The following is a 12,661-nucleotide window of genomic DNA, read 5'->3' on the forward strand; positions in this document are numbered from 1 at the left end:
TATAATTTGATTACTGATTTGCTTTTCCTAGTTTTCTTTCTTTCTTTTGCCTTTTCTTATGTATGACTATCAGACACTTGTGTCCCTCCCCCCTTATATAATGTCCCCATGGGACCCTTAAGGGTTAAAAAATGATGGTGATGATGATGACTCAGCAGAACCTGCAATCAGAATCTCCACAAGTGTCCCTCTTCCCCCATGAACCCTGCAGATGGTGTCCATACCACTGCCGGCTGCCTCGTCGCAGCGGTCCATGGAGTTCCTGTCCAAAGCTGAGTAAGTTGTCACTCTCCCTTTAACGACCACCCTGCGCTCTGTCATGGAAGGTTCTGCCAGTCACACTTTGTCTGGGCTGCGCTGCTCTCACCACCCAAGCCAGGTTACGGTTGGCATTGGTTGCAGTTTTAGAGTCCAGTACTTGTCTATGAAAATGCGTTTCACGACTTCGTCAAAAGTTGCAAAAACAATTTGGCAATGCAGGCACATTTTTCAGTCTCAAAGTTCCAAGCGCACAAGTACGAAACGAAGACTGACAGAAAGGACACACACCACAAGGCGCTGTACTGGCACTCGCAGAAAAAGTACAAACATCAAAAAGAAGCATGGCGGTGATACACATGGCTACTCCTTCCTGGCCGTCGAGCGAAGAACCAGGCCAGGTCATAAACAAAAAAAAAACAAACATTATCCAGACCGAGTAATCACGTGTAAGGGCAACCTTTGCAACAGCCGTTACTGGGGCATTCTACTTAGCTGCACAGAAGGAATGCTGACACAGCAGCGTATCAGGTGTATCACCATGAGGTTTGTTTTGGTGTTTGTACTTTTTCTGCAAGTGCCAGTGATGCATTGCATAAATGTGGGCACATCACTTGCAAATAAATCAGTTGATGTACGGCACCTTGTGGTGTGTTCCCTTTCTGTCAGTCTTTGTTTCGTTCTCGTGCGCTCGGAATTTTTTAGATGCGTAAACAACTTGCCCGTCTGTTCATCCTGAACATTTTTCGGGAAATAATGGGTGCCAAGGACAGCTCCGTCCAATTTCCATTCCTGGGAAAAATTGTTCCTCTTGCTGGTTGTGTTCGTATTTGTTTGGAAGCAAAGGACACACCTGTTGTGGAGAAAATTGGATTTGAAATTTTGTCCATCGTTCGATTCATTATTCGTGACATGAATGCCGAAAAGGACTCACTGTTTGAAACTGGATGGCAGCATAGCCGAGCCTTTGGCGTATTCAAGAAAACTTTGCGCAGAATAACACAAGACGGAGAGAGAAACACGTACACACACACGAGCGCAAACTTGCAACTGTATTTTTCGGAAACGATACATCGCCTTAAGCAGAAAGGGTGCAAGCGTACAATAGCCAGTGCAACACGTGTGGGGGCACATTGGCACAGCAAAAATAGCATCAGTGATAGGCACAAGACAATTCAACTTCAGTGGAAATGCCCAGAAAGCAGCAACATGAAAGCGGGTTATCGGTCGGGAAGAAAATGAAGTTCTTTTTTGAGAAGGGCTACCGATGCCTTACTCATGCAGCCTTCCGTAGTACAGTTAAAACTCGATTTGACAAAGTTAAGGGTAGCCGTGAATTATTTCGTTAAATCGAGAACTTCGTTAAATTGAATGAGTCATTTCTTGGGCACATAATTCGGTACATTCGATTATATGGAATGGCGGCATTGAGAAAGCTACCGCAGCATCATATTTGTGAAGCGTAAATGTTCCCAAAATGAAACTGCGGACCGCGGAAACGACCGGCGCCGCTAGCGCGTATGAAAAGAAACAACAAAAATTCTTACTCAACGAGAAAGGCCCGAGGGGACTACAAATTTATTTTCCACCAAAGAAGTCGGTGATCTTTGCCTGCATGCGCTTTGTGAGCAACGGCCGCACCGATTTCTCGTAGGTCTGAAGTGCGTCCAGCGCATCTTCTGTCCCCTAGTGTGCGCCGGCAAAATGTCGCAGCAGATCGAGAGCATCCATCACCTGACCTGGTGTCGGCACGGGAGCTTTGGCACCTGCAGGGTCGTCGGCAGCGTCTTCAGCCGTCACTCCCTCCACGCTTCCTACAGGCCGCAACATATTGGCATCAGTCAAAACTTCCCTTGTGACTGCGTTTGCGTCGGCGTTCACGTAGTGTGAGAAACTTATGCCTGTGGGCACGTCATCCACTGAGCGAAGGTGTTCCCAGGCATCTTCATCCTCGTGCACGGCGCTCGCGCAGTCCGGACCAGCTTCGGCAGTTTCAGGGCCTAGTGTACCGAAACCGGCAGTCCTGAAGCAGTTGACAATTATCGACGGCCTCAATGCTCTCCAAGCCACCGCCACCATCTCAACCACCATACAAATATCTATTTTCGTCTCGCGCTTCAGCTCCAGGTTGAGGAGAACTCTGTCGACGACTCGACGCTTGTATGCGCACTTCACGCTATTAATTATCCCTTGATCCAAGGGCTGAACCACGGACGTTGCGTTTGGGGGGAAGTAGCGGAGCTCCACGCTGGTCAGCTCGACCTCTGCAACGTAGTGGGCCGTGCAGTTATCCAGCAACAGGCACACTTTCCTTTTCTGCCGACACATGTCGCTGTCAAATTCCTTCAGCCATGTAGCGAAAATGGCACACGACATCCAAGCCTTTGAGTTAGCAACATACTTCACAGGAAGCTTTTTGGTGCCTATAAAACAGCGCGGCCTTGCACTCTTTCCGATGACGAGCGGGTCTCGTTTGTCGGTGCCGTCCATGTTGACGCACGGCAAAAGAGTCAGCCTTTGTTTGCTGTGTTTGCCGCCGTGGCACGCCTGCCCCTTCAGGGCGAGTGTTTTTTTAGGCAGCATTTGGTAGAATAGACCGCTCTCGTCGGCATTGTAGACGTCGCTGGGGGCATATTTTCCCAGAATGTCGGGCACGTTTTCAGACTGCCAGCCGCCGACTGCAGCCATGCTTATGCTGCTCACTTCACCGCTGAGCACTTTCCCAACGATGCCGTGTTGTTCTTTGAAGCGCGACAGCCAGCCGGGACTTGCCTTGAACTCGTTGTCGCCCAGCAAGCACGCGAAAGAGCGAGCTTTTTGTTGGAGCAGGTCTCCACTCACGGGAATATTCTTCGCCCGAAAATCCATAAACCAGGCGAAGAGGGCCTCTTCCATTTTGCTCTGAGGAGTAGTCTTCAGCGTTTTTTTGCGCGAGAGATTCCCCGTCGCAGTGGCGCGGAGGATGTCATCTTTCCCTTTCAATAATGTGGAGAGAGTACTCGCTGGAATGCCATGTGCTGCAGCCACGTCACATTTCTTCTGTCCACTTGTCAAAGCCCGTTGTGCTTTTAGCAGTGCGGGCGGGGCACTATTATTTTTCTTTCCTTTTAATCGCCCACTCCAACTTTTGTCCACTTGTCACAGCACGAATTATGTCCGCTTTCTCGTCCAGGGTAAGCCTTTTTCGCTTCTTGCAGGGCTCCATCTGCTAGTCAGGAGGGTTGGCGGCACGCTTGCTCGCACACACCACGTCCGCGTTCACGACAGCAAGGCTAGACTGATGGAGGCCTAACAAGCTGAGCTTGACAAACACGTGCGTTCAAAGGCACGGGGAAATATCCGCACAAGAGCGAACACAGAGCACAACACACAAAAAGAACACGCGAACTGCAACAGCACCGTCTATGAAATGTGGCACGAAACTTTTTTACTGCTGGCGCCATCTCGTGAGCTTGACTCAAAATTAAAACTCGTTTTGCGCCGCGCAGTTTGAAAAAAGCGGCGGGCCGAAGATGCTCCGCGCTGTTACCGCTGGCTTGCAATCAATAAATTTTGGGGTGCTGTCTACGAAATAGACCAAAAATTAACACTTTTTCACCTTTATTTCTCGAAAAAAGGTTCGTTAAATCGGGACAGATCACGGAATCGGTTTCGTTATTTCGGGTTAGTCAAAGCATTGAACCCTATGGGCGTCTGAGGGGGAATTAGAATACCTTCGTTAAATCGGGTTTCGTTAAATCGAGTTTTGACTGTACATATCTCGAGGGTTTCAACAATTGCATATTGCAATTGCACTGCCTATCGTACGCTTGCGCCCTTTCTGCTTTTTAAGGCGATGTATCGTTTCCGAAAAATACAGCTGCAAGTTTGCGCTCGTGTGTGTATATGTGTTTCTCCCTTTCGTCTTGTGTCATTCTGCACAAAGTTTTCTTGAATATGTCGCTAAACCAACTGGCCCAGCGTTCTGCTCTGCTGATCCCCTGGTGTCGCCGCAGCTTGCTAATGAAAATGGTGGCAACTCTTGTTTCATTTTTTGGCCTCTGTAGCCTGTAGCACCTCCATTGTCAGTGAAAGGAAACATTAAGCAGAACTTATTGCTGGGCTAGTTGGTTCATTCTGACCTGTGAGCATTGCATGCAAGAAACCTTCCAACTGCAGACTGCACGGTTACTACAGGCAGGTTTTTGCGGACAATGATATCGGCTGTGACTGAAGCTTTGCTTCAGAAAGTTAAAGGCAAGAAAACAAACGCTACTCGGTAAAGCAACAGCTGGGTGAGTCCATAACATGGTTTAAATTTAAAAATGGTACGTTTTTTTCAACTCTGTGCCCTTTACTTCAGTTTGTCAACATACCTTTTGTGCGGGAATTTGAATGCATACTTTACTTTTATAATGAATATTGGATATAACGAATGAATTTCCATGCGCAAAATGAGACTTTGTTATGTTGACTGTAGAGCATGTGGTGATATGTGATTGTCCGTATTCAGTTTGCCCTCGCCCGTGTGTCCTTGTCCACTCAGGGGCTGGTCTGTGCTGGGTGAGCGGACGTCACGCACCTGCCTGGCAGAGGTCAAGCGAAGGCGTCGCACACCCCCCGTGGGACCAATCATCCAGGGTAGGGACTGCTTTCCTCTTCTTGTTGGGACGGAAGTCAACCACCATCTCGCATGGGAACGTAGCGACTCTGGTATACCACAGACGGTGTGATTACTGCAGATGCGGGAAACGGCTCACCCATTTCAAATCGGGAACTGGTTGCATGATGCAAAGTGTCCGTATGTATTTTTATTTCTGTGGGCCTAATTTGCGGCTATGTAGTCTGTGACTAGATCTATTTATTCACATAAACCCAGAAAACAAAAGCGAGAACGAAGCTGCCATTATTTGAGACAGAAATGGAAATAGCGCTGCAACAAGACGTACACAAGAAAGACTGACACAGTCCTGTGTCAGTCTTTCTTGTGTACGTCTTATTGCAGCGCTATTACCATTTCTGTCGCAAAAAACATGCACCATCTAGCCCCAATTGACGTTCTTCGAAGCTGCCACGCGGCTGCCTAAAGGCACTCCATGTGTTAGTTGACTCCTCCTGCCGTCTGCGGCGAGTTCGAACAGGTGCAGGAGCTGGGACGTTTAATCCGGTTTAAATTAGGGAAATCGGCCGCACAGGACAATAGTTCGATGTTTCTAAGAATGCTTGAATGGGCAGATCGAGTTCCCTTGGTGAAAACATGAGTTCAGATTCCTATTTCGTCAGGGACACTGGTCTTAGACCTATTTTCCTTATTTTTAGTCCAATCCTAATGAAACTATACCACCTTGCTCAGCTTTTTTATGCTGATTTCAACAATGAAATTACCTTTCTCTTAAATTAGTCAGTTCCCTAGATAATTAATTTTAATTAGTCGTTCATTAGTCATCATCATCATCAGCCTGACTACACCCACTGCAGGGCAAAGGCCTCTCCCATGTCTCTCCAATTAACCCTGTCCTTCTTTGCCAGTTGCCGCCACTGTATTCCCGCAAACTTCTTAATCTCATCCGCCCACCTAACTTTCTGCCGTCCGCTGCTATGTACCTCGGTGCAAAAAAAAAAACTGCTCAATAAAGAATAATTTTTAATTCACGGCTGCATAGTATGGCGAGTAGAGAGTGCAATGATCAAAACCATTTTTCCAATTTACCCTCATTAGTAATTTTACAGCACTTGGAATATCAGTGTTCAAGGTGTGAATGTAATGCATCGATAAACATTGCAAAATTATAAGTTTCTGAAGTGCGACTGAACAAGTCTGCTTCAATTATTGCACACACTGTGCCTTCAGCTTCCCTTAGCAAACAGTATGACATCTCTGTCCCAGATGTTGAGATATCGGCATACTAAGACGGCCGTGTGTCCAAAATTTTCATGCCATTAAATTGCCTGCTCCTGGATAAATTCAGGCCACATGATGGTCTTAATTTGATATTATGGTCAAAATGCTGATTTCTTGAAGGAAAAAATTGGTACAGTTGGAAAATAATAGCTTGAGATTCCACAAATGTCACTTTTTGAAAACCGATTTTTGGGTCATTTTTTTGGTCTCAAAGACCGGTGTCCCCCCTTAAGTCGTGGGAGGTTTCCTTTTGTGCCCTGTGCATTGCTTGGGTGGTGACATGCACACATAGTATGTGCTGTAGTGCATGCATCATGCATTCTAGCAACATGGTGCAGTGCAGAGTGCGTTGATTCAAGGTTCATCCTTGTGCAGCGCACACATTTCGTGCTCTGAAGTGGTTCACTATGTAGCATGTACAATTGCTTTTGGTCAGTCATGAGTATCTGATGTGTTGTTCAGTGTGGAATTTCAGTAAAGCTGTAGGGTGTTACTTCTCTATTTTTTTCTCTCTGTTTTTCTTTATTCTCTTCCTTGTGTGTACATGTATGTTTCTTTGGCTGTGCGTATTCTTGATAATACTGCAAGCGGCCATGCTCTGTGTTGGGAAAGGACGGTAACGCTCCTCGCAGTGTGCAAGTCGAGGGCAGCTTTCAAGCCTGGTTTGCTGATAGGTAACCTGAAGTTGAGGCTCCTGGTGGCATTTTCCCTCGAGTCCTTTTCACAATTGATGCTCAAGTAAAACTGTTGTTTGGGTGAGTTGGTCCATCTTGGAGCGGGTACGTGCTTGCGCGAAGAAGACTGGACACAACAAAGGAGCACACACGGCATATACAGAGTGCAACTTCCAACTGGTTTATTTTTGTAGAGGGCAGATGCATTTATACCGGCACTGGGCAATCACAAGATTAACAAGAAAATATACGCACTGTTCATGTCAGCATCTCGCCGGTATACAGTCGACGACCGATTTTTCAGACTCTCTAGGGACCGCGAAAACGACCGAAAAATCGGGCAGTCCGGAAAATCAAATTTCACCGAAAAAATCGCGAACTTATTTCCACTATGCCGGAGAAAGCGGCCAATTGTATTGCACACATTCTAAAGCTCCTCATGACTATATTTCGCCGCGCGAAATAACGTATAAACGCGTATAAGGGCCGCACTTTTTTTTTTCCAGATTCGAGGGCCAATTTTCGGGGTGCTGTCCATACACGCGATATGCGAAAAAAAAATTTTTTTTAAGTAAAAACACACCAACCAGGGATTGAGCTACATTTATTCTACGTTCAATCGTCACTCGCGAAGTATTTAGACTCCTAAGCTGGTGCTGCGCTCTGGTGCACGCTCATGCCAAAAGAAGCCGCGCAGCATGTCTGCTGTCAATGCGTAGCCGTTGTTCCGAAATTCCATCACATAGAGGAGCAGCTCTTCTTCCAGTTCAGGAAACTCGCACGGCTTGCCTCGGAAAGCGCGCTTTTTGCAGCTTGTGTTTCTCTTTTGGTTGCACCATCATCGGACGCACTTCTCGGCCACGTCGAATTTCCCGCCCGCCGCACGCTTACCGACCGCGTTCGAGAGCTAACTCCCAGCCGTGTAGCTTAAGGTGCTTGCCCATCGCGCTAAAACTGTGAAGCTCGGCGGCAGCACGCGAAAGCCACTATCACGGTGAACGCGCTAACACGCATGCTAACACGCCACGAAAGGCTGGAGCTGGCGATACTGATGCCGATGTGAACAGCGGAAAATCGTGACCGAGAAAAATGTTGATGATAATGATCACGGCGCCATCCGTAGACTGCACTTGGAAGCTCCGGTGCGCGCGCGTCGCCTCCGCGAACGACGCAGCGCCGGAGCAGATCGCGACCGCGATAAGATCCGGCGGCGCGCCCGAAGCGCGCTTCAATCGCGGAGGCCACGGCGTGCGCGTAGCCTCCGCGATCAAGCGCTCCGCGATCGTATTCGCGTTCCGTGTTCGGGACTAAAGACTCGGCACAGATGAGTTCCGTGAACTCAGACTACGGTTCAAGTTCGTGCGGCGGAAGACATTCAAGGACAGTACGAATTCGAAAACACGCGAGCGCAATGTGCCGACTCGCGCAGAATTTCAGCGTCGCAAGAGGCTCCCTTTAAGCTTGAATTTCGTTTTGTTTGATGAAGTTTTCGATATCTCCTGCAGTCTGAATTAATGAGGTTCCACTGTACACATTATATGGCGGCTTGTGTACTGGCGGCGAGTGCGAACGAGGTCCGAAAAATCGAGTGGTCAGTTGCGGTGTGTCCGAAATTTCAAGCGCTCTTACACATTGGCTCTATGGGCCATGTCGCGGTGCCGCGAAAAAGTCCGAATAATCAAGCATGTCCGAAAAATCAGGCGTCCGAATTTTCGGTCGTCGACTGTAAATGCATCTGCCCTCTATGAAAATAAACCAGGTGGAAGTTGCACTCTGTATACCGTATAATGCGGAATATAGGTCGAGGCGGAATATAGGTCGACCCCTTTACCCTGAAGCAAAAAAAGTCAACATTAAAATTATGAGGCACAAAACTTTGTTTTATTCACTGGTGCCCCCAGACTCGTAGCCTCCTCATTCGTCCGAGCTGGCTGCGTCCCACAGCATGTCGTCCTCGGTACCGTCCAACGAGTTTCTACATTTCTTGAATGCCCGCACCACCATATCGTTGGGCAGCGAGCGCCAAGCCTGAGCCACCCAGGTGGCCACAGTGGCGAGAGGCAGCCTGCACAGCCGGCCGGTGGGAGCCCGCCACCCACTGATTGTAGAGTTCACGCCCGCGGTCTTTGAAGGGCTTATTCAGCACGACGTCCAGGGGCCGAGGTGTTGAAGTCAAGCCCCCCCGAATGACAACGAGCTCCGTCCTCCCGTCGCATCCTCTCCGAGACGTCGAAGTGTTGCTGGGCGGACATGTTCCCATACTCTTCGGCGAATTCAATAACCTTTTTTAAACGCCGCGGTGAACTGCCGTTGAGTACCGGTACTCATTTTGCAGGCTGTCGCGAAATTAATACGTTACAACGCCAAGAACGATTACCGCCATCGACGTTTGGCCGTGTCAGTCGACAAAGAGGAAGGAAAGAATCGTCAACATGGAAGCGATAACGATGCGGATGCCAAAATGTCCACGGCTCGCACATGTTGCCAAACGACTATTCAGTTTGTGCCAAAGGCCGGTGTATAAGTAGAGGGCTGACCTTTTGGTAATATTTTTTGGAAAAAACCTCGACCTATATTCCGCACTATACGGTATGTCGTGTGTGTTCCTTTGTTGTGTCCCGTCTTCTTCTTCATGCAAGTGCGTACCCGTTCAATCGATGCTGTGAATGAAGAAATTTCGTACTTGGTCTTTGCTGTCGTTCAGCCCCTCTTGTGTTGTGCAGGGCTGGTGGGCAGCAAAGCGCCCCCCGTGGGGGAGTCCAATGCGGGCCACCAGCTGCTCCGGCGTCTGGGCTGGGAGCCCGGCCGGGGCCTGGGGCCCGCCGGAGCGGGGGCCCTGCTGCCGGCACCCGCGCACGTGCGCCCGAGGGGCCGCCCGGGGCTGGGCTTTGCACCCCCTCCGCCCCCTCCCCCATCGCCTCAGCCGGGGACTGCTGCCCTGTCCAGCTGATGGGAAGCGCCAGGGTGAGTGGACGCCTGGCTGAGCAGCATTTAGGTGGAGACATCGCACTTAACCGATGCAGGTAGCACGGAACATGCGCTACTGACCAAGCGCGTATTTTCAACTGAATAAAACATGGTGCTGGGCTAGTTGGTTATTCATACTTGGTGGGAATACAGTGCAAAAAAACGACACCTCAGGGGAGGACAAGACATTAAGGAATGTGTTTCGTCATCAAGTCACATTTATATAACCAGCTAGTCACATCACATGTCACACTTTGCAGCGCCAGCCATCTGAGACTAACAGATAAGAAAGGTTTAATCACGTCTTGAGGTGTAAAAGTAGCTATTGTGAGAGACAGATTGCAAAAAGGAAAAAGAAAAATGAAAAAGAAAGAACCGCGCATGACATACGACCAGGCAAGGAAGTACTTTTACTTCCTATAAAAAGCAGGAACAAGAATGTCCTAAGCAGTCAAAAGGGCGCTGTGCTGAAGACCAGCTTGACAGTCTCAACAAAAAAAGGAAGACCCTCGAAGCAGCGGTTAGTGGCCTGACTACACCACCAGATGACTATGCTGAAAAGGCAGAAACAGCTCTAATGGCCTCGCTTTCATAACCAAATCAAACTCCATGAGAAAAGCGGCAAAGTCAAAGGCTGAAGAATTGCTGAATCTGAACAAAGAGATTGAGGCAATGCTTCACAGGGTCTCTAGAGCTTGCCTTAGCATGCATTGGTCATTGCGTGCAATTACTGAGTGCAATAAATGTGGCGGTTACATTTTCTTAAATGTGCTGTGTCGCAAAACTACAAAGTAGAGCTGTCTAGTAGGTCCTTGAAGAAAAAATTCTACAAAAGGCCTTGAAAGTCCTTGATTATAGTTGAATTTTTTTCTGTGTACCCTTTGTAAACCCTGCACTCACAGATACCTTGCATCCTGCTCTTATTGTCTCGTTGTGTGATGACTGTTTATATTCAGTTATCACATTTCATGTTATCATGTTTTCGATCTAGTTAAAGAGGTACCACGTTTTACGCAAACATGAATGTGATGCGAGTTTGATTTCGTGTGGACACAAAAGTTTTGCATGAGGACATCTTCCGCAGCCTCAGTGACGTTTAACAAGAGCTGAAGCACTTCGCTGACCTGAAGTGCGGTGAGGTGAAAGTTTTAAGCATGGTGTTGCTGCTTGTGTCACTGATGCGTGGTTAAGATGTTAATTAAGTATACACAATTGTTTGTGAATCTTAAATACTGGAGACACTGGAGGGCGTTTGGGAGGCATGCGTCTGATTCGACGCCTTTCTGCAAACAGCCTCCAGAGTCCTAGACAAGGAGAACTGCACATGCGTTGGCAGGAAGTAGCGTAGCCATTAGCACGCTCGGCTGCGGAACGGAAGGGTGGTGGTTCGAATCCCATCGTGCACAAAGGTTTTTTTTCTCATCTGGCTAGAAAAAGCGTGACACCTCTGGTGACAACCTTCTGTCGACAACGATGAGGCATTAAAGGCTTTCGCCTTAAAATCACTGTGTAGACGTAGTCTGTGCTAGCCGCCCCCCTTTGCAGCGAGGGAATGCGGGTGTTGGGGAGAACGACCGCGTGTCACACTACCCTAACACCTTCGGCAGCATGCATTCATCAGAGCTTACCTGTCGCAGTCAGAACAGCGTATAAAGGCAGTAGACATGCTCCCCACTGCCCGCAGGGTTACGAGACACTTCGACTGCCGTCAGCACTTTTCACCCCCGGTGGAAAAACTGTGGGGCCTTCTTAACTGCATTCCTAAAGAAAATGTGATAGATTGCCTGCTGCGTTGTCTGCAGTTAGTGTATAATGTTGTCCTTGCAATTTTCCTGCATAGACTCCAGTTGAAACGGGTTTCATTGCCCTCACACGGTGCACATGGGTCACCTTCTGGAATGTTGGAATGCCGTTCATTGGAGTCCCGCCGCGGTGGCTCAGTGGTTACGGCGCTCGGCTGCTGACCCGAAAGACGCAGGTTCGATCTCGGCCGCGGCGGCCGAATTTCGATGGAGGCGAAATTCTAGAGGCCCGTGTGCTGTGCGATGTCAGTGCACATTAAAGGAGCCCAGGTGGTTGAAATTTGCGGAGCCCTCCACTATGGCGTCCCTAATAGGCTGAGTTGCTTCGGGACGTTAAACCCCAATAAACCAAACCAAACCAAGCCTTTCATTGGATTACCGTGTGGGATTAGACTAATCTGACCAATAATCCTCCCTAATCCACCTTAATCTGTCACCTGCTGTTGATGCACTCACGACCCTCTTGACTAATCAGAGTATTCTGTGACAGAGAAACGAGAAATCTTTGTGGGATGACAACCAGACTGCTGTCGCATTAGTCTGCATTACCATGAGGGCAAAACATGCGTGCGTTTAATATTCGCTGCCATTCCAACAGGTTTGGAGGTGTCCTGCTGTCGATCCCCAGCATGTTTGGAAGTGCACACCCGGCAGTGGCCCCCCCACACTGCAAGACCAGCCGGCGTTGGACGTCGTCGTGATCATCGCTGCCCAATGGGACCGTATTGGTGCTCGTGTAGACTGGCATGGCCGTGAATGGACCGTACGTTAACAGCATTGGTGACTCATCAGTGGCACAAGTGAAAATAGGTCTCCCAGCTGTGTGCGGCTGTTTCCATGCATTTACTGGCACCCTTATTCCTTGGCCCTTGTGCAGCTGCAACTCATGCATTGTCCTTTTTTTCTTCCCACTGTTGCACAAGAAAGCAGCGTTTTGTTCGGAATCTTTCATTTTTTTTGTGTGTGCTCTCAGTGCTTGTTTTCAGTGTATTTTACAGTGCATCTTTCACCCTATAAATTATCGGCTGACGACAACGTGACTCCTGGCAGATCGTTGATTCTTTAGTACCAGTGAACTT

At 48.6% G+C, this 12,661-nt stretch overlaps 1 protein-coding gene across 1 annotated transcript in view; it reads left to right on the top strand.

Moving 5' to 3' along the window:
* The window catches only part of LOC149334638 (uncharacterized), a 72,619-nt gene extending 60,308 nt beyond the window's left edge, over positions 1–12,311 (top strand). The window contains exons 8-11 of the mRNA XM_089555276.1: positions 212–276; positions 4,784–4,878; positions 9,537–9,777; positions 12,181–12,311. Coding sequence (XP_089411402.1) covers positions 212–276; positions 4,784–4,878; positions 9,537–9,763 — 387 coding nt within the window. The 3' untranslated portion in view covers positions 9,764–9,777; positions 12,181–12,311. The remainder of the gene's footprint in view (positions 1–211; positions 277–4,783; positions 4,879–9,536; positions 9,778–12,180) is intronic.
* The last annotated feature ends 350 nt before the right edge of the window (positions 12,312–12,661 follow it).

Source organism: Amblyomma mixtum, chromosome 8 (assembly GCF_055824585.1).
Source record: "Amblyomma mixtum isolate Tamu chromosome 8, ASM5582458v1, whole genome shotgun sequence".
Taxonomy (NCBI): Eukaryota; Metazoa; Arthropoda; class Arachnida; order Ixodida; family Ixodidae; genus Amblyomma; species Amblyomma mixtum.